Source organism: Mchenga conophoros, linkage group LG3 (genome assembly GCF_057382185.1).
Source record: "Mchenga conophoros isolate Kocher_MC1m ecotype Shallow Benthic linkage group LG3, M_conophoros_male_GT1.1, whole genome shotgun sequence".
In the NCBI taxonomy this organism is placed as follows: domain Eukaryota; kingdom Metazoa; phylum Chordata; class Actinopteri; order Cichliformes; family Cichlidae; genus Mchenga; species Mchenga conophoros.
Window position 1 is genome coordinate 84,480,021 of NC_140528.1, and position 21,475 is coordinate 84,501,495.

Sequence of the window (21,475 nt, forward strand, 5' to 3'; positions counted from 1 at the left end):
ATTAAACATCCTAGGCCACCAATAGATCTATTGTTTTATTTCAGTCTGCTTTATAATACAGTACAACAAGAAAACAGAGGAAATGTGTTTGCCGCGTCAATAACAAGAAAAAAACTGAAAATAAAAAAGTACATTTTTCTGGCTGCAATCACCAGTTACTTGGTGGGTGGAAGCATCAAAGAATGACGTCTGTTTTTAAGAGTGGCAAATCGGTCAATCACTCTGTTGTGACTCAGATGCTGAAGCGTGTCTTTTTCAATAGACATGACTGCAAGACTGTGAAGTCTTTTCTGACCCATTGTTTGACGCAGCCAGGAGTGCAGCCGACGCAGTGCAGCCGACGCAGTGCACTAAAGGACCGTTCGCACGAGCAGCTGCTGACAGGCACTGTTAGGGCAACTTGGATGGTTGCCCTCAGAGAGGGAAACATGTCTGAATCAAGGAGGTTGTACACAGACAACATATTTTTGGGTGGACATCCAGCCTCTGTGTTTTGGTAAGAAAGTTTCTGGCCACCAGAACCTCCTCTTTTTTCAGGTCAAGTCTGTAGTGCTTTGCAAGTTCATTCAAGTGTGGTTCACTCAAGAAGTTCTCAGATTTAGGACTGCATGCCTGGACGCCTTTTAGCAGCCCTGCATCTACACTGCAAAATCTTTGATCAAGCTCGCCAACCATCCGAGCCACACAAGGGAAAAGTAACTCTCTTTTCAATGTGTCTGAGTTGTTCAATTCAGTGCGTGAACCCACAGTTGCCTCCAGGACAAAATTCCTCCATTTCCTCTGTTTGTGCCTTGTCTTGGCACCTGGTTCAGGGATACTGTGGGTGTTACACAGGGCCTTGGTTTTCTCATACAGCTCTGTAGCAATGCATCTGAGTGTTTGCCCTCAAGTGTGTCACACACGCTTGTTGCAGATAAAAGCTTCTGCCAGGTCTAAAGTCTCTTTCTGCAGGAATTTGTGGAGTCCTTTGGTTACCGACAGAATAGACTAAACATCAGTAGTGCATAGACTGCTGAGAACTTGTAGAGCTTTGCTCTGAGACCAACAGCTATGGGGGATCCAATTGCAGATAGGCACTCCAAAATGGCAGGCAATGTCTCAAGAACTGCACTGATTGATAGCAACTGACATGCCCAGCGAGTGTTTGAAAGTTGCACAAGCTCAGTTTTTGTCAATCCAAGCTTTGCCTGAGTCTCCATGAACTTATGATGATTGACTAGGGAGGTGCTGAAGAAAGAATACACACACTCCAACAAGCTGAAAAGCTCCACAGCCTCTGGGACAGCCTTGCAAGTATTGCACAAAACCAGGTTGAGTTGATGAGCATAACAATGCACATAGATAGCCTCAGGATGGAGCCTTCTAAAATGTGCTTGTACACCTCCAGTGGAGCCACTCATAACGGCTGCACCATCATATGTTTGTGCTACACACTTAAGCTCTGCAAGACCATAGTTTTGGATCTGCTGCTGAATCTCATTTGCAATGGACTGGGCATCAAATGATTTTATCTCTGCTAGTGCAAGGAAACGCTCCTTCACTGCCCCCTCTGACACGTACCTGACACAAACAGCTAACTGCTCTGCCTTTTCATCCCTTGCCTCATCTGCCATGATGGCATAGACTTTAGACTTTGTCATTTCAGATACAATGACACTAGTAACTTCCTGGGCACAACAGTCAATCAGGTCATTCTGGGATGTTGGCGAGATATACTGTGCATTTGATGGGGGATTATGTTTTTGAAGAAAAGCATCAAACTCCTTCAAAAGCTCCATGCACGCAAGAAAATCCCCTCTGTTTGGCTGTCTTCACCTTCATCATGGCCACGAAAAGGGAGTCCCTGTCTCCCTAACACAGAGGTGACTGCAACAATTCGTCTGAGATACTCTCTTCTTTCGACTATCTCACTCACATTTGCAGTTGCTATCACCTGTGCAACGTTTCCCTGTTTGCTAGTTCCTGGTAGCTTTTCCATGTAACAACACTGTCCTTATGTGTTTGAGCCATCTCATGCTTGCCAAAGATGACTAAAGCTTTCTTCCAGTTCTTGCAACCGCTACTGACCAAACTATCATGTTTGATGTTTTGCCAAACACTCTACATGGGAAGCAGAAAGCTGCACTCTGGTTGACTGAATATTCTAACCAGTTGTGCTTTTCAAACCAGCTGTGGTTAAATGCTCGCTTCTGTGTACCAAAAGTATCATGTGGATAGCTCTTCAGCTTCACCTGTCTGGGCCCTGTGTCTTTGTCACCTAAATCAAACCCTGTAGTAGAATGAGTTGCTGTAGCTGCTTCATCATTTTCCTCTCTTGGCCTGTTTGCTCTCCTCTCTCTGTAATAACTTGATCTTCCTCTGCCTCTCCATCCATTTGCTGCAGCTCCTCTGTCTCTCCTTGCTCTCTCTGACTTGAACTTGCCTGTTGACCTTTTTCTCCCTCAGCCTCCCCTTCTGCCTCACCCTTCAAGATACATTAAAACATACTGAATTGTAATGTAAATTGCTAATATCATGACTTCTGCTCACGCTCCACAGTAATTTGTTGCTCCCAAATATTTTGAAGTTACAAACATTATATTTTGAGCACGCATGTGACTAAAATGGTTGCAATTTAAAGCCCTGAAAAATATTACTAAATTACTTGAATTGAAGTAAAATTAAAATAGAACCCTCAAAAATATGTGAGTCAGTCATGTGGATGTCCCCTGTGAACAACTGGAACGGATTGGATAACGAAGCACTGACGCTACCTTAACAGTGTAAAGTGAAAGGGACCACCGAGTTATGATCATATTTTTGTGAGTAGCGACAGGTTTATATTATTATTTCTTTAAACTCATATTCCTGCATCTTTATATTGAATTTGACTGCAAGTTCTGTTAAAAAAAATCGAATAAGTTAAAAAAAAAAAAATCTAAAAAACAAAACACCAAATTATTTAGGGGGGCTTAAGAATATTTTAGGGAGGCTTCAGCACCCCTAAAATAGGCCTAACGATGCCACTGTCTCTAACATAATCTCTTGCCACCCCTAGTTTTGCATATGGCAGTGTTGTTTATTAAAATAAGATAGCATTAACACTTTGAGCCTAACTGCAGTTAACACAAAATATCAATTCTAAAAATGAATATATATTGCAGTTGGTCCAAGCCCTCAGTCATGAGAACTGCTGTCACTGTTCGGATGTTGTCAGTCCATCCAGGGACGTTAGTAGCGGTGATCAGCCCTTGAAAAGCAGTCATCAATATAACAAATGTGTTGGTTAAATGAATGTATGGAATAATAACAAGGAAAGTACATTTTAATTATTTATTTTAATTCATTCATTATTGAAGTTTACACAACATCAACAATGTTCAATCTGTGCAGGCACTGTTGGATGCTGGAGGCCCTTCAGAGGTTCCCAGCTGCTCTCTGTATAAGGGCAAGTAACTGATGGTCTTGGTCACTCAGGCCTGTGAATCCAGCTCCTGAAGAACACCATCGTGATTGTCTGGAGGAATATTTCACAAAGTTTCTCTCTGTCATAGTAAAGGATCGCAGCCAGTCGGTCAGTCTGGTCATAGATGAGGTGCAACTGAAAGGATCTCAGGTGCAGGACACACAGCTCTGCCCGAGCGGCTTGTTCACCGTCTCCATCCATTGTAGCTTCAAGTCTGTCAGAAACAAGAGCAAATCATAAGTCACAAACACGACAACTGCAGACGCGTCCAAAGAAATTTAAACGAGTAAAACTGAATCAACTTGGAGCAGCTAATGGATAAACCAAAATTAAGAACTGGTACATTTTATCTTTAAGTTACTTAGCTTTGTAAACTGAAGAAGATAATTATATCCTGATCCTTCATTTCAAGTATCAACTGCAGTGAAACAGTGATTATAAATCTAAACCAGAATGTGAAAGAAGAATGAATACAGAACCACAGACTACCCTCACTCTGAGTACGCATCTTCATATTTTTGTCTTGTTCACTTGCCTCTCACTGGTTCTTACATATTTTTCACGCAGTGAAATTGGCTGCTTACCTAAGACTTGCATGTGCGAATGTTTAACGTGTGAGCGTCACCTGAAAGCGCCTAAAAAGTTATTTTGAAAGAGGGAAATTGCTTTGGAGTTACTGAATGTCACTGACTCGCAGTCATCAGTCACCGAATGTTTAAAAAAAATCAGTCAATAAAATACTAATAAATAAAAATTATCACCCGTCTCTTCAGTCAGCTGCCTTCAAGTGTTTGTATTTTAAATGCAAGTCTGTACATCTTACCTTTATTAACAATGCTGAAGATAATGATCCTTTTCTTATTTCTTCTGTTTCAGCCGTTATATTGGGGTTTGTCACACCTGGTGTAAGAGGTAAGTGCGCCGCTTTTCTGCTGCCGGTGTAGTCACTCGGATGTCCCTCCGGTCTGTCAACATACAGAACAGAAAAGAGGGACACATCTGCACGAAGTTTTGACGTGTCCGCTGAGGGCGGTCCTTATTTGCGTTTCTGTCAAGTATGTTTTCAAGTATGTTTGTGACGGAAACCGTAATATACATGAACGGACTGCACAACAATATGACCTTAAACACAAATTTCAGATTTGTAATTGAAATTTTGCATATAAAATTTTCGGACATGACACCTATATTTTATGGATTGGTATCAGGAATTGACATTTTTCGGGGTCCAATCTTGTCTGTTTAGGGGATATCTCAAAATTTTATCCGTTGACATATTTCTGGACATTGTCCATATCACAAAGGTATCTCCTGACAGTATCCTGTCATGTTTTACTGCTTTTATTCACTCAGGCAAACTGACTCGGTGAGATTAAAGCCTTTGCCTTTGTCTCCTACTATATATAGTATATAGTATTCATTCGCTTATTACCCACCAGTCTACCGTTGTTTACAGCGCTGTCTTTTTCTTTTTTTCACTTAAATGACCTCGGACAAGAAAGCCTAATTTCTGCTGTTCAATACTGAAGAAATTTAAACTTCTTTAAATTATGCAAAATTGCAGAATATTGCAGAATATTTTTAAGGTTATCTGCTCTAAAAAGCCAGACCAGGAAAATCTCCTTCATGTTTTTCTGTGTTTTATTCTCAGTTACTTTAAAACAAAGGGATCTGCTGTGATGTTCACAGTTCTGATGAAATGTCATGTGTATCAGTACCAGAGATGGGCAGTAACGCGTTACTTGTAACGCGTTACTGTAATCTGATTACTTTTTTCAAGTAACGAGTAAAGTAAGGGATTACTATTGCAAAATCGGTAATTAGATTACCGTTACTTTCCCGTAGGAACGCTGCGTTACTGCGTTACTAAAACCGTGATTTTTTTTGCGAGAATGTCTCATGACAGTGACGTAAGCAAGTGCGACGTTGGTGACAGCAGCTGTGTGCAGATCAACAATGGATAATATATCGAGTGCAGGAGAGAGTATGAGCGTGCAGCGTTTAAAGTGTGGAAGTACTGACCTTACTTTGAGTTTGATTCCATAAAAAGTGACAAAAACATTAGCGTCCATCGTGCGTGGGAAGAAAACTTCTTTTTACAGCGAAAAAAACCCCTAAACTTCCGAGCAAGCACCGAGTAGCTACGACGTGATGGGAAACTCACAGAGACACTCGCGCAGATTCTTCAACTGACCGCAGCACACCTACACCAGGGTAACCCTCCGCCTACCCTGCTCCTGCTTTACAGGTGAAAATAGAGCAAAAGGACCGCTGAGTCTTTGACTTTATTTATTTTCTGCTGTGTTTTACTTGCATCTGTTTGAAAGAGTGAGTGAAAACACAAAAAATATTTTATTTTATGTGCTGGAATGTGTAGAAAATAGGTTTAAATGTTAAACTAATTTATTCAAGTCAGAGAATGTTGCATATAATTAAATGTTTTGCTTGATGCATAAAGTTAAAAGATTAAAACTGATAAAACAAGTTAAAAAAAGAGACTTTTCCATTTGATTACATTTTGTATGATGGATTATGTAGAAAAAGTAGAATTGGGCTGAAAGATCTATCACTTTATCACCTCTTCAGGTTGTAAATCGTGTTTTTAAAAAGTAACTAAGTAACTAAGTAACTAAGTAATTAATTACTTTTGAAAATAAGTAATCAGTAAAGTAACGGGATTACTTTTGGGGGAGTAATCAGTAATTAATTACTGATTACTTTTTTCAAGTAACTTGACCAACACTGATCAGTACTGATAAATTATCAGAATTATAATATTTCTGACTGTCTGAGGCTAAGTTGAATCGAATCAGGACCGGAATCGAATGGATTATAGAAATCAGTGATGATACCCAGCCCTAGTGAGCAGCCTACGCCAGACAGAAGTGGATCTATATCTCAGATCGTTTGTAACGAGCTACGAAAAGCAGCTGTAGCCACTGAAAAGACTAGAAATGAGCGTAATACATTAGATGTCATAGCGCGCGGCTAACATTTACCACAAAGAAAAACGCGTTATTCAGCGTGTAATTTCCGCTAAATCCAGACTCTGTAACTTAACGTAAACACAGAAGACGTTTGACCAATCACCGATCAGGATGAATTGCACTACTGTACTGTGCATCCCCTCGAGTGACACCCCTGGTCTAGAGTGAAAATGAGTGCAAGAAAACTTGTGTATGTGTGTTTTGTTATTTATTGGCTTTTAGAAAAAAAAAAGATCTAACACACACATACCATCAAGTGTTTGTATTTAAAAAAAGTCAGTTTTTTCTAAAAAATTCAGGTTATTCTGAATTTCCCATAGGTGTGAATGTGAGTATGAATGGTTGTCTGTCTCTGTGTGAGCTCAAAAGGCTCGAAAGACTGCCGATCATCATCCAGGGGATACCTCTGATAGGATAAGCTCGAGCCCCACACAACTCTAAAACTGGCTGGGTGGATGGATCTTTTGGGAGAAATGGGATTTCCTGGCAGTGGATGACAGGAAGATTACATCTTTTTCCATGAAAACAGAAATGAAGAGAAATGAGCAACAGCAGTGTTACAAAGGCAGATGTTTAAATCTGGCAATAAATATAAACTCTTCTTAACACAAAGACAAAAAAAGGACAAATTTCATTTTCAATCAGTTCACAAACTCATTTATTGCAGCGCACTTATGTGTAGACATTCATTTCCTTTCCACAGGACGGTAAGAGAACCTTTAAAAAACTTTTCTGTACATCCTCCAAGAGGAGATTTACTAAGTCAACACCGGCTGGACTCCCCTAACACGGATTCAAGGGGAAAACGGGGGCAGCTAGTTATAAAAACTCGAAGTTAGCACAGCAGCTGCAATCCAAATGTCAACAATACAAAAATAAATAATTGAGATTTTTTTTTCTGGATGAAAAATGGTGTAAATTGTTAATATTCTGATGTGGGTTAAGAGCAGGTTCTAATCTATGCAGTGCAAATGGAATATTTTACAACACATTTTCTCATCTGTACAAGTACAGCGCCACACTCACACTCAAGTCAACACACAGGTCCATCTTTACCCGACAATTCATCGCAGCACTTTGTTTTCCCGCCTGTTTCACTGTTTTTAGTGGAATGTCAAATATCAAAGGCCTTCTGTCCTGACACAGTTTCAGCACTCATCAAGAGCCCTCTGCACTTTTATGTAAACCATAAAAGAGATCCTGTCTGAACCGTCGCGGTTCACTCTGTGCTAGAGTAGAGAATGAGAGTCACAGCTCTGAGTTATGATCAGAATAAGACATGTTAGCTGAACAAACACAGTATGTTACTGTTAAAAATGCAGCTTTAAAAAGGCCGACTGAAGCCAGCACACCTCTGCTGTCTGTGTTCCTCTGATGTTTTTAATCAGTGGTGTGGCACCTTCATGCTTCAGATTGATGTCTTTGTTTTTCATGATCTCTACTTTCCAAACAGCTGCTGTCACATGTGTTATCACAGAGATCAATACTCCTGCTTTGAGCACAGGGCATCTGGAATGTTATGAATCTATTTTAGTGATTGATAATTAGTGATTGTCCAAAGCCTCAGTCCTCTCCCATTTAAATGTGATGCTCCAACACAAAGCTGCACAGAGCCCCAGTGTGAGCCTGTACATGTGAACATTCATTAAGACTGATCACAACAATCAGGGTTGTTGACAAAAATGCAACCTCGACTGAGATTTCCTTAAACTGTACAAAAAGTCAGGTGAACTTGATTTACTTACTCTTCTTCAGAAAGTGCACAAAGTTAGAGTCAGAGTCTGTACACGGTCTCACACAGAGCTGATACGAGTATAGCTACGACAGATTTAAGGAGGCAAAAGGCTACGAGCAAAGCTGCTGACATGCACACACACAGATATTCTGTACAGTGATCAATCGCTTTATACAGCTTCTGTAAGGAAAAGCAACTCAACTAGTCTGAAGAGATTCAATACAGCTTTCCAGGAAGTTTACAACAACAGTTCCACTTTTAGGCAGCTGCTTGGAAAACCTCTTTAAAGCAAAGCAAAGAAACATGAAACGGCCAACGTCATCTTCCACGGCAAACGGAGGAAGCAGTACCATGTTCGTCCAGCTGGAGATGTCCGAAAGTCTCCCTGTTCCCCAAAGTTGAAGCAGGAACAGTAAGAGTTTGTGTCTCTGCTGCTGAGAGGATCAGTTCAGACGAAAGGCGCTCCAAAACATTTAAGGCACCACTGGACGCTGGGAGTGGGCGGGCGATCGATGCAGTGCAGAGACTTGCGCTGCTCCGCGCTCAGCTGGTTGTATGCGCTGTGGTACTCTCTGTCGAAGGCCTCTGCATGATGACGACACAGATATGAGTTAGGAACGTTTCACGTCATCGCTTTTCATCACCTTCAAACTCTTACAGCACACTAGAGGTCACAGCTGACATCACTAGTTAATCTCACTCACCTACGTCGATGTTCTCCCGTCCCAAAGCCACCAGTGACAGAAACAGTATTTCTCTATAGACGCTCCTGTGAGACATTCACACACACACGAGGCATCAGACACTTTTCTAATTCACTGCAGCAAAAATCACAACTAAGAGCTTAAAGGAAGACTAAATATGAAACAGTGAGTATAGATGAAGGAGCAGAACTGACCTCTGTCGTTTGAGCCCTTCTGGACGCCGTTTGATCTCTCGGATCAGCAGGTTGATCGGCCCGTAGACGTCGTTGGTCTGGATGTTGCGAACAATGGTGTTGAGGAGAGTGCGGCTCTCCTGGTGGTCTGTTGGCCCCAGAGTTCCCCTCTTCTCCACTGGGAGCACAAACACCAAAGCATCAGAGAGTCTGCTGAAATATTCTTTTAGCAAAGAGCCTCCACTCTGATCTGTTCTGCTCAGCAGTGACACTTTAACAAAAATACCCCTCAATCTCCTAATACATGCACCGAAGGTATCAATTTCAAAATCCCATATTGTCTCATTGCCAAGTTATTGCATTCACAAGATTTTCGGAAAATTTCATTTCAAGGTCACTGAGGTTCAAACTTGAGATGTTCAGTAGATACACGTATATTTCTACGTCCTTTCGCTCTTTTACGTTCCGTTCACAAAACCATATCTGACTTGTTTTGGGGGGTTTTGAAATCAGTACATACCTTCTTTCTTAGTGTGAACTAAAATATGTTTGCTTGAGGTTTAAAGGCTGAACACTTGCGCCCCCTAGTGGTCATTATGCAGTATAGTGCATCCTAAAGCTCACAATTCAATCTGCAAATACAGGTTCTACACTTGACACTGTACTGATGGACAATGACTGATAATGTCTGTCTTCACACTCACAAAAGGTCCTCCAGAGCAGGTAAAGTGGTTCTCCGGGTTCTTGGTGCAGGTTGATGTTGTCCCACAGGAGCTGTACGTACACCTGCTTACTGTCCTGGGGCAGTGACATCAGAGGCAGCTGCAAGAATAAACCATGACATTATAGCACAGCTTACATGGTGCTCGCTAATTAACAGGACATCCTCTGTAAAGGAATGAGTTTGCTGTGTTGGGTCTAGATGACTGAAGCCTTCTTATAGGTGGTGTGCACGTCACTGCCGGCTTCAGTCTATTACAGTCACTGCATTTCATCTTTTATGGATGGAATAGACTTTAGACTTTGTCATTTCAGATACAATGACACTAGTAACTTCCTGGGCACAACAGTCAATCAGGTCATTCTGGGATGTTGGCGAGATATACTGTGCATTTGATGGGGGATTATGTTTTTGAAGAAAAGCATCAAACTCCTTCAAAAGCTCCATGCACGCAAGAAAATCCCCTCTGTTTGGGCTGTCTTCACCTTCATCATGGCCACGAAAAGGGAGTCCCTGTCTCCCTAACATAGAGGTGACTGCAACAATTCGTCTGAGATACTCTCTTCTTTCGACTATCTCACTCACATTTGCAGTTGCTATCACCTGTGCAACGTTTCCCTGTTTGCTAGTTCCCTGGTAGCTTTTCCATGTAACAACACTGTCCTTATGTGTTTGAGCCATCTCATGCTTGCCAAAGATGACTAAAGCTTTCTTCCAGTTCTTGCAACCGCTACTGACCAAACTATCATGTTTGATGTTTTTGCCAAACACTCTACATGGGAAGCAGAAAGCTGCACTCTGGTTGACTGAATATTCTAACCAGTTGTGCTTTTCAAACCAGCTGTGGTTAAATGCTCGCTTCTGTGTACCAAAAGTATCATGTGGATAGCTCTTCAGCTTCACCTGTCTGGGCCCTGTGTCTTTGTCACCTAAATCAAACGCTGTAGTAGAATGAGTTGCTGCAGCTGCTTCATCATTTTCCCTCTCTTGGCCTGTTTGCTCTCCTCTCTCTGTAATAACTTGATCTTCCTCTGCCTCTCCATCCATTTGCTGCAGCTCCTCTGTCTCTCCTTGCTCTCTCTGACTTGAACTTGCCTGTTGACCTTTTTCTCCCTCAGCCTCCCCTTCTGCCTCACCCTTCAAGATACATTAAAACCATACTGAATTGTAATGTAAATTGCTAATATCATGACTTCTGCTCCCGCTCCACAGTAATTTGTTGCTCCCAAATATTTTGAAGTTACAAACATTATATTTTGAGCACGCATGTGACTAAAATGGTTGCAATTTAAAGCCCTGAAAAAATTACTAAATTACTTGAATTGAAGTAAAATTAAATAGAACCCTCAAAAATATGTGAGTCAGGCTAATTTGACTTATATATACATATCTCTCTTTGCTCTCTCCACTTTCTAACCTTGACTCTCCTAAATAAAAGCTCAAGTTAAACAGGTCTTATATGTTGTACCGTGACTGAAATGTTTCATATTTCATATCCATATTGAGTCCCATAAAATTCTAATCAGACTGTCTGCATCACAAATGACTCCATCCTTTGACTCACCTCTCCAGCAGACGTCTCTCCCCTCTGCCTCTCTGTGCTCCTCTGCCCTGACTCCTACAGGTTAATGGGGATGGAGTGATTATTATTATTTCCACTGATGATGACCATACCTGAATGAGCTCAGCTCGATTTTTCAGAGCTAAAACGAGTGACAGAAATTAACATTGTGCTAACAATTTAACTTAGTGCGCTAGCCAGGTTTTTATTTATCAAAATGGGGAGCACCTGGTTCATCATTTACATGGGACTCTCTGCTGTTAGCTGGAGCTAACTAATTGTTACTACCAGCCAGTGATGAAGACTTACTTTCTTGAAAAACTTGCGTATATCCACGATTTCTTGCTGTTTGCCGCATGTACGCTAGTGTGTCCGCAGGTGTATACGAGCGGAGTGTAAAGTAGCAGTGAAACGAGGACTGGATTTTCAGTCATGTGGATGTCCCCTGTGAACAACTGGAACGGATTGGATAACGAAGCACTGACGCTACCTTAACAGTGTAAAGTGAAAGGGACCAACCGAGTTATGATCATATTTATGTAAGTAGCGACAGGTTTATATTATTATTTCTTTAAACTCATATTCCTGCATCTTTATATTGAATTTGTCTGCAAGTTCTGTAAAAAAAAAGAAAAAAGAAAACAAAAAAAACAAACCCAAACAGCAAATTATTTAGGGGGGCTTAAGAATATTTTAGGGAGGCTTCAGCACCCCCAAAATAGGCCTAACGATGCCACTGTCTCTAACATAATCTCTTGCCACCCCTAGTTTTGCATATGGCAGTGTTGTTTATTAAAATAAGATAGCAGTAACACTTTGAGCCAAACTGCAGTTAACACAAAATATCAATTCTAAAAATGAATATATATTGCAGTTCATCCAAGCCCTCAGTCATGAGACCTGCTGTCATTGTTCGGATGTTGTCAGTCCATCCAGGGACGTTAGTAGCGGTGATCAGCCCTTGAAAAGCAGTCATCAATATAACAAATGTGTTGGTTAAATGAATGTATGGAATAATAAGAAGGAAAGTACATTTTAATTATTTATTTTAATTAATTTCCCCCAGGGATCAATAAAGTATTCTGATTCTGATTAATTCATTATTGAAGTTTACACAACATCAACAATGTTCAATCTGTGCAGGCACTGTTGGATGCTGGAGGCCCTTCAGAGGTTCCCAGCTCCTCTCTGTATAAGGGCAAGTCACTGATGGTCTTGGTCACTCAGGCCTGTGAATCCAGCTCCTGAAGAACACCATCGTGATTGTCTGGAGGAATATTTCGCAAAGTTTCTCTCTGTCATAGTAAAGGATCGCAGCCAGTCCGTCAGCCTGGTCGTAAATGAGATGCAACTGAAAGGATCTCAGGTGCAGGACACACAGCTCTGCCGAGCGGCTTGTTCACCGTCTCCATCCATTGTAGCTTCAAGTCTGTCAGAAACAAGAGCAAATCATAAGTCACAAACACGACAACTGCAGACGCGTCCAAAAAAAAAACCCAAAACAAAACACTGTAGTACTTTTAAACGAGTAAAACTGAAACTTGGAGCAGCTAATGGATAAACCAAAATTAAGAACTGGTACATTTTATCTTTAAGTTACTTAGCTTTGTAAACTGAAGAAGATAATTATGTCCTGATCCTTCATTTCAAGTATCAACTGCAGTGAAACAGGTTGGATTATAAATCTAAACCAGAATGTAAAAGAAGAATGAATATAGAACCACAGACTACCCTCTCTCTGAGTACGCATCTTCATATTTTTGTCTTGTTGGCTTGCCTCTCACTGGTTCTTACATATTTTTCACTCAGACAAATTGGCTGGTTAGCCAGCGACTGACATGTGAGCATCAACTAAACGCACCTACACAGAAAAAAGGTTTTTGAATGAAACAAGTTGCTTTGGACCCATCGGATGTCATTGCCTCGCAGACACCTGTCCCTGAATGTTTAAAATATAAATAAATAAAATACTAATAAATAAAAATTAGCACCTGCCCCTTTTGCTCTATTTTCCACTGCTGTAATCAGACACACCGGGTTTGTCTCAGGAGCTTTTTCTAGATCTTGGCAGCTCCCAGAGATGGTACAAAGTTTTACTATCCGCCCCTGATCAAAACGTTTTTTTCCTAATTCTGAAATTCCTAAGATTGACATTTAATCTAAACATGAGCACGAAGGACTGATGAAGGACTAATGTAAATGAAGCTCGGCGCACAAAGCGCAGGTTCAGGAACAGGTTCAGGGACAGAGAGATGTGTCCTCTTTGTTGACTTTGTTGACGAGCTGATTGAAAACTTCAGCAAACGTTTTGATAGCTTCAGCTTTGGACAGCAGTTCATCCTCACCTCCTCCATCACCGTGTGGTACACTGGAGCCACTATCAGGGACAAACAGAGACTGCAGCGTGTTGTGCGCTCTGCTGAGAAGGTGATTGGCTGCAGACTCCCATCTCTGCAGGACCTGTACACCTCCAGGACACTGCGGCGTGCAGCTCGGATCTCAGCTGACCCTTCTCACCCTGGACACAGTCTGTTTGACCTGCTCCCCTCAGGCAGGAGGCTCCGGTCCATTCGCACCAGAACCTCTCGCCATAAGAACAGTTTCTTCCCCTCTGCTGTCGGACACATGAACAATAACCGTATGACTGTTCCCACCACTAACACATGACCCTACGCTGTGTTCACTGCATCATTCCATGTTTGGCACTGATCACCACCTGCACTCATGTATATATCATGTATATATCTATCCACTTAGCACTTTTAATTCTTATTCTTATTTTTATATTTTTATGACAGTATGTTTGCACTGAAGCACCGCAGCAATTTCCTAATGTTGTAAACCTGCTCAACATTTGGCAATAAAACCCTTTCTGATTCTGATTCTGATTCTGATTCTAAAGAACCCATTTCTCATCACTGATGTCAGACGATTCTCAAAGGAAGTCACACAGCACTTCAAGAGGGCAAATGCTGGGCCTCTTCAAATGCAACTGGTTGGGCTCTAAGCAGATGTGGCCCTGAAAGCAGTTTGGAAGAACTGAACCTGCCACTTTCTGGCTCCAAATGGTCTGAGACAGCTTTCCCAAATTTGAGAAAAGTAGCCCTGTACATCTTGACCATGTTTGGCTCCACATACAGCTGTGAGGCAGCTTTCTCCACAATGAACATAATAAAAACTAAATATCGTTCCAGGCTCACCAACGAGCACCTACACATGTGTGTGAGAATGGCCCTGACAACCATTCCAGCCCAGATTTAAAATCCTGGAAGGGCAAACTAAAGCTCAGTTCTCTCACTGAACAACAGAAAGTGGGGAAGTGGAATACAAGGGGGAAAGAAAGAAACTGCAAAATTGTTAAGATGTTTGATGTTATCTGTTCAAAATGTATTGAGACGAGATGTAAAAGGTAAAGAAAAAGGGAAACTCAAGCTGCTGCTATTTTTTTCCTGAAATTAAGCACTTTGTTTTAAGATGCACAATTTAGCCATTTTATTTTCTCTAATTCATTTTAAAATGCAGCCCTATATCTAATGTAGGCCTACTGTGTGTTTCAGTGTTAACAATAAATTTTGTTGAAATGAACTTGTATTTTCATTGATTTGACAGTCTATTGTTCATACGTTCAGATATTGATTAAAAAAAAAAATAGGCTGCTTCTCTATCACAATCATCACGCGAATTAGACATTATGATGTCCCGGACCACTCAGAATTAGAGTTAAATTTACTCTATGGCCAGTGTTAACTTTTCAGTGTTAATTGTACTCAATTTAGTGTCGCACTGTGCCTCCGCGTGGCACCGCGCCTCACCGCGCCTGCGCGAGGGCACCGCGCCTCCGAGGGGGCACCGCGCCTCCGAGGCTCCGCGGCGCACTGTGCCTCCGAGGGGCACTGCGCCTCCGCGCCTCCGAGGGGCACCGCGCCTCCGCGGGGCACCGTGCCTCCGCGACTCCGCGGCGCACTGTGCCTCCAAGGGGCACTGCGCCTCCGCGCCTCCGAGGGACACTGCGCGTTCGCGCCTCCGAGGGACACTGCGCGTCCGCGCCTCCGAGGGGCACGGCGCGTCCGCGCCTCCGCGGGGCACTTTGCCTCCGAGGGGGTACCGCGCCTCCGAGGGGGCACCGCGCCTCCGAGGCGCACTGTGCCTCCGCGGGGCACTGTGCCTCAGAGGGGCACTGCGCGTCCTCGCCTCCGAGGGGCACTGCGCGTCCGCACCTCCGAGGGGCACGGCGCGTCCGCGCCTCAGAGGGGCACTTCGCGTCCGCGCCTCAGAGGGCACTTTGCCTCCGAGGGGGTACCGCGCCTCCGAGGGGGTACCGCGCCTCCGAGGGGCACCGCGCCTCCGAGGCGCACTGTGCCTCCGCGGGGCACTGTGCCTCAGAGGGGCACTTCGCGTCCGCGCCTCCGATGGGCACTGCGCGTCCTCGCCTCCGAGGGGCACTGCGCGTCCTTGCCTCCGAGGGGCACGGCGCGTCAGCAGCTCCGCGGGGCACTGTGCCTCCGAGGGGGCACCGCGACTCCGAGGGGAACCGCGCCTCCGAGGGGGCACCGTGCCTCCGAGGGGGCACCGCGCCTCCGAGGGGGCTCCGCGGGGCACCGTGCCTCCGAGGGGGCACCGCGCCTACGAGGGGGCTCCGCACCTCCGCGGGGCACCGTGCCTCCGCGCCTCCGCGGGGCACCGCGCCTCCGAGGGGGCACCGCGCCTCCGCGGGGCACCGTGCCTCCGAGGGGGCACCGTGCCTCCGAGGGGGCACCGCGCCTCAGAGGGGCACTGTTCCGCGGCGCCGCGGCGCACTGTTCCGCGGGGCACTGTTCCGCACTGTTCAGAGCGGGGCGCGGCGCACTCACACTACCTTCAAGTGTTTGTATTTGAAATCAAAAGTCTGTAAATCTTACCTTATAAGCGTTTGCCTGAGCCGGTGTAAGAAGTGAAGTGTTTCTGTGTGTGCCTGTGCGTTTTATACCTGCCAGGGCGGAGTGGAGGCCCTGCCCATGGAGGCAGGCTTCAGGCGCGCAAGTTCACGTTCTCCGCTGTCGCATGGAGGCAGGGCCCTTCCTCTTCTCGACTCCAATTTGCTCAGGAAATACCAAGTCCAAGTCCTATAATCCAACTGATAGATGAAACACTTCATCGTTGTTCAACTTATCCTAAATCACTTAAGAAAATAAGGAAGCAACGGAAAGAAGCTCTCAATTAAATGCATGTAGAATAAAAAAAATAATTATCGGCAACAACTTGTTACTTTGTTATCATTTTATAAACATGTATGATTAATCATTTTACATTTCCGTGTTTTTAATTATCATTTTTCGTAAATCCCATTTTTGGTTTGTGTGTGTGTGCGTCTCTCTCTCTCTCTCTCTCTCTCTCTCTCTCTCTTTTCCTGCTATTGAGTGAACAACATACTCAGAGCCCTGCTGCCACTTCATTAGTGTGACCAAGTGGTCGCCGGGGTTATAAAAGAAATGGTAATAAAATGACAACGCCACCAAGGGGAATTTCACCCCCAGGAAATTCCTTTTTAAGAAAAATCGATTAAATGAATAAGAGAGGCCGCACAGATTCAAGGATGCACACCGACGCAGGTTGGCTCCAATATCAATAATTTTGTTTATAGTGAAAATAGATGAAATATTAGAAAACAAAATGTAGCGTCGTTGTTGACAGTGTCCTAAAGTTAAAAACAATCATGGAACTTGGACTTACCAGCAGCCGTGGACCCAAAAGAAAAATCACACAAGAAAATCACTACAGCCCACCCAGTGCTGTACAAAGGAAAGTGTGAAAACGACCCACCACCTGAGGTCCCAAGGACACTGGCACGTCCTCTGTTCACTGAAATAAACCAGAGCAATACGTTAAAAGAGTAAAAGGACTCTGAGCGTCAGGCTCACTACATATCATAAAAACTAAACCTTCAATCTTTAATAAAAGAAATCACACACGCACACCAAACTGGAAGGCTTACACCCTCAAACAGAAACGGCCGCGCTACAACAGGGCCGCAAAACTACATTAATACAAATTTCGGTACTCTGAGGTTAAGCGAGAGCCTACCTATAGCTGTCATAGGGTCTACTCGCTTGCTGATCAATCCGTCGCGGTCCGCCAGCATTTACTGCAGCTTTGCGCCAAACGCATGTGAGGAATAATCCAGGAGAACACCGGCTTAACTTTATACGGACTGACGCCACCCTGCAATCAATATGCATGTGGGTTCCCAATTAACCGAGTTGCGCAGCCAAGAGCGCAGGAGAGAGCGAGCGAGGGCGGTAAAGCAAGCGAGAGAGAGAGAGAGAAAGAGAGAGAGAGAGAGAGGGAGGCGCGAGTAGCCCACCCGGCTACATCAGTGCTGAGTTGGATCTTTTTTTGGCTTTAGAACTGTTTTAATTCTCCATGGCACAGATTCAACAAGCTGTTGAAAACATTAATGAGACACTTTGCTCCACATTGACATGACAGCATCACACAGTTGCTGCAGATTTGTTAGCTGTGCACCCACAATATGAATCTCCTGTATCACCACATCCCAAAGGTGCTCTACTGGATTGAGACTGACTCTGGTGACTGTGGAGGCCATTGGGGTACAAACTCACTGTCATGTTGAAGAAACCACTTTGAGACGATCTGAGCTCATTAACATGGCACATCAGCGTGAAGGTTTAACGTGCTGTGCATTCAGAGATGCTCTTCTGCATACCTTGAATGTAAAAAGTGGTTAGTGGTTAAAAAAAGGTGATTTAAGTGAGTTTAGGGCGTCGTCGTTGGTTCCAGGTGGCAGGTTTTGTTTTTCAGCAGCTGTTCATACAGGATAGACTGAAAGAGAGGGGAAATAGCAAAAAGAGAACATATTCAACAAGCCGTGGTTCTCTGCGTGAAAATGCTTTGTTGCTACACAAATGCTGATTCAAGCTAATAAGAAGGCAACAGCAACTAAACTAATCAGCCATTACAGCCTAGGTTTGCACAAGAGCATCTCTTAAATCACAGTACATCAAACCTGGAGGCAGCAGCATAAGAACACACCAGGCGCCACTCCTGTCAGCCCAAAAAAACTGAGGCTACAGTTCACCCAGGCTGACCAAAATGGGAGAAAAATGCACAAATACTGCCTGTTTGAATGAGTCTCAGTTTCTGCTGCAACGTTCAGATGGTAGAGTCTGCAGTAAACAGCTTGAAAGCATGAATCCATCCTGCCTTGTTCAGGCTGCTGGTGTAACGCGTTGGGGGATAAGTTCTTGCCACACTTTGGACACCTTAGTACCAAATAAGCACAATTTAAACACCACAGCTCACCCGAGTATTCTTGCTGACCATCTCCATCCTACGGTGTATTCATCTCCTGATGACAGCTTCCAGCAGGATAACACAACATGCTACAAACTCAAATCATCTCAAACTGGTTTCTGAACATGACATTGAGTTGTGTTTTTGTGAGTGTGTGTTCATCAACTTCTCTTCATCCAGGGTTAGCATCAGATTCAGCCAGTGGATGATTACGACTGGTGACCTTGAGATGCCATCACAAAATTAATAAATACATAAAAAAATAGAATATAATGTTTTTCCCGGTGTGTAAATCCAAATGGAGCATCTTCAGTTGCTTATGTTTATAGGACCACCTTGTGTCTTCCTTTTATATTTTATTTTCCCTTGCTGTAAGAGCTCGGTAACACCGAAATTTCTCTTCAATTGGATAATAAAGGCTCTATTCTATTCTATCAACTTCAAAATGTGTATCTTGAAAGGTTTTTAAGAAAAAAAATTAGGACAACATAACAAAAAAACATCACTTTTTATTGTCTTGATTCATGCTCAGTCATCCAGGTAAGGAAATCCCTAAAAATTATTCTGTTCATCTGGACGTGGCGTTTTCAGTCGAAGAAATTCTACTAAGTGACTTCTTCAGTCTCAGCTGACTGCAGGTTTCCTTGACCCTGTAAACAGTACATTTGCATAATGACTTAAACTAGCACCACTGACAAACAGCGGGCTATGAGGTCAGTTTTATGATCATTAATTTACAAATTGTCATATTAATGCTTTGAGTAAATGTGGTTATCCCAGCTGGATATTTGTCAAAGCTGGGAAGGCACCTAAAGAAAGCTCCAGGTGATCCAGGAGAGAAGGACAACTGCTGCCTTATCCTGTACGTGTCAGGAGTATCGGAACAGCTGAGACATATTTTTTCTAAACAACGCGTCTCTGTGGCTTTTAAACCCCAAACACTATGTCAAAGATTGGCAGGTCCCCAACCCAAGCAGAGTAATATAGTGTGCACTGTTAAGTGCCAGGAGGATTGCCATGATTTATACATCGGGGAAACCAAAACACCTCTGGCGAAGCGGATGGCACAACACAGGAGAGCTACCTGGTCAGGCCAGGACTCTGCAGTCTATTCACACCTACAGGCCAGTGGACACTCTTTCAGTGATGAGGATGTAACATCCTGGACAGGGAGGAACGCTGGTTTGAGCGCAGAGTCAAGGAGGCCATTTACGTGAAAAGGGAAAGACCATCTCTGAATTGAGGAGGAGGCCTAAGGGCACATCTATGTCTCATATGCAAAATTAAATGTCCACAAACTGACTAACCTACGGCTGTTAAAGTCTTTTAATTATATTTTGTTAATCCTAAAGCGCCACGTGAGTAACCTTTCCTTTCCTGCCAGATTAAGAGCACACATTGTTGTGGGATCTGGTTCCACTGGAGGTGCATCAGTGAAACATCCACTGAGTGTCTGGGGTTTGAGTTTTATAATTTTTTACTTCAATTTTTACTACAAGAATTTCTTAGCTTCTACATCATGTCATCATCCAGGAATGGGGGGTAACACACCAATAAAGAGGACCAGCTCTTTCCTGGACAGTCTCATCGACTGCATAGAGATGGTGGGTGAGAGGAGGATGTTAGCCAAACTGACATCTATTATGGACAACAGCTTGGCTAACAGGTTGTCTATTATGAGCCTGCAGAGGCCCTGAGCAGCTCTGTTAGCAGCACTGTTACAGGACAGAGGACTAAACTGCAGCAGCTAAACATACAATACAGACATGTAATCAGGGCTGTGCAGAGATGTCCGAAGGGGAGGGTGCTTAGAGTTCAAAAGGAGCACATAGGCTGAATAACGACAACCCACATTAATCAAGAATCTAATATAAAATCATATCATACTATATCACTGTCATCAGGTGGGAACAATGCAAAGCAAATGTAGCAAATGTTTTACCTGATGGTTACAATGTTGCTGCTGCTCCTGCTGCTGATAGTGCTGCAGGGCAGGGCTGTGCTGATCTGAGAAAGTAGACATTCAAAAGTCCATAGGAGACACTGTATCTGATTAAACAAGTGTTATGAGATAATAATTATAAAATGACAGCACTTGGAATCATGAGGCAAGAGATTAATAAAACTGTGGGAAATAAACTCGGCTCTGTCTGTGACTCACTCTTCTTCCTTCATCTCCTCATCTCATCTATCATTCTCCACTTTCTGTCCATCTGAGAACAAGGCACAATTTGCTGTTGCATTAAACTATTATTTAATTATCCACACTTAATAACTCTTGAACCTAATCCATAAAAAAGTAATGATAGAAATATTTCATTGAACTAAAACATTGCAACTTTATTTACAGTTTTTCTCAGTCGCTTTGGTGCGTTTCTCAGATCAGAATTGAAATTCTCATAACTATTAGTTCAACCTCCACAACACTCAGTCATTTGTGCACATCATAGTAGCAATTTCTCCTCTCTCTGAACAAACTGCAAATGATTTGGACATGAATCAGTTGTTTCCATACATTTCCCTGCTGCTTTCTGACATTTCCATTTGCTTATGTCATGTCAGTCAAAAGTAATCATACCTATGGATGCTGAATAGTCGTTCCCAATAAAACTAATAGTCATACATCCATTGCTTGAGTCATCACACACAAAATTGTTGAACTAGTTATCACATGCCAAATATTGGCCATCTGTCAAGCAAATCCTATACCTTTCTGTATCATTTTTCCTGGAAATGTCTCCGAAATTGAACAATTGATCTCAGGTGAATTACAGCTGTCACTCATGAGGAGGCGTGTGAAAGTTTAGTTGTAACCAATGACAAACAACTTGTTCACTGTCAATTATGGATGAATCCTGT

General features: G+C 43.1%; 1 protein-coding gene and 2 pseudogenes across 2 annotated transcripts in view; 1 reads left to right on the top strand and 2 right to left on the bottom strand.

Moving 5' to 3' along the window:
* Nucleotides 1-21,475, top strand: part of LOC146581185 (NACHT, LRR and PYD domains-containing protein 12-like) — a 503,983-nt pseudogene that overhangs the window by 389,111 nt on the left and 93,397 nt on the right. The gene's annotated exons all lie outside the window — the stretch shown is intronic.
* Nucleotides 97-10,446, bottom strand: LOC146581196 (zinc finger MYM-type protein 1-like; annotated as a pseudogene).
* On the bottom strand, nucleotides 8,616-11,733 carry LOC146581197 (DENN domain-containing protein 4C-like). Its single transcript, XM_085250950.1, has 6 exons — nucleotides 11,636-11,733; nucleotides 11,330-11,383; nucleotides 9,749-9,866; nucleotides 9,066-9,222; nucleotides 8,872-8,936; nucleotides 8,616-8,752 (listed from the first exon to the last, which is right to left on the bottom strand). Exons 3-6 carry the CDS (start codon nucleotides 9,855-9,857, stop codon nucleotides 8,616-8,618), a joined length of 468 nt encoding a protein of 155 aa, XP_085107076.1. The 5' UTR covers nucleotides 9,858-9,866; nucleotides 11,330-11,383; nucleotides 11,636-11,733.

What these genes read in the sequence shown, in the direction of transcription:
- LOC146581197 (XM_085250950.1), bottom strand. Translation starts at nt 9,857, where the DNA reads ATGTCACTGCCCCAGGACAGTAAGCAGGTGTACGTACAGCTCCTGTGG. An exon ending in CCTGCTCTGGAGGACCTTTT is followed by an intron (nt 9,223 to 9,748) that starts GTGAGTGTGAAG and finishes TTGTGCTCCCAG; the next exon opens with TGGAGAAGAGGGGAACTCTG. An exon ending in ACGGGAGAACATCGACGTAG is followed by an intron (nt 8,753 to 8,871) that starts GTGAGTGAGATT and finishes GTCATCATGCAG; the next exon opens with AGGCCTTCGACAGAGAGTAC.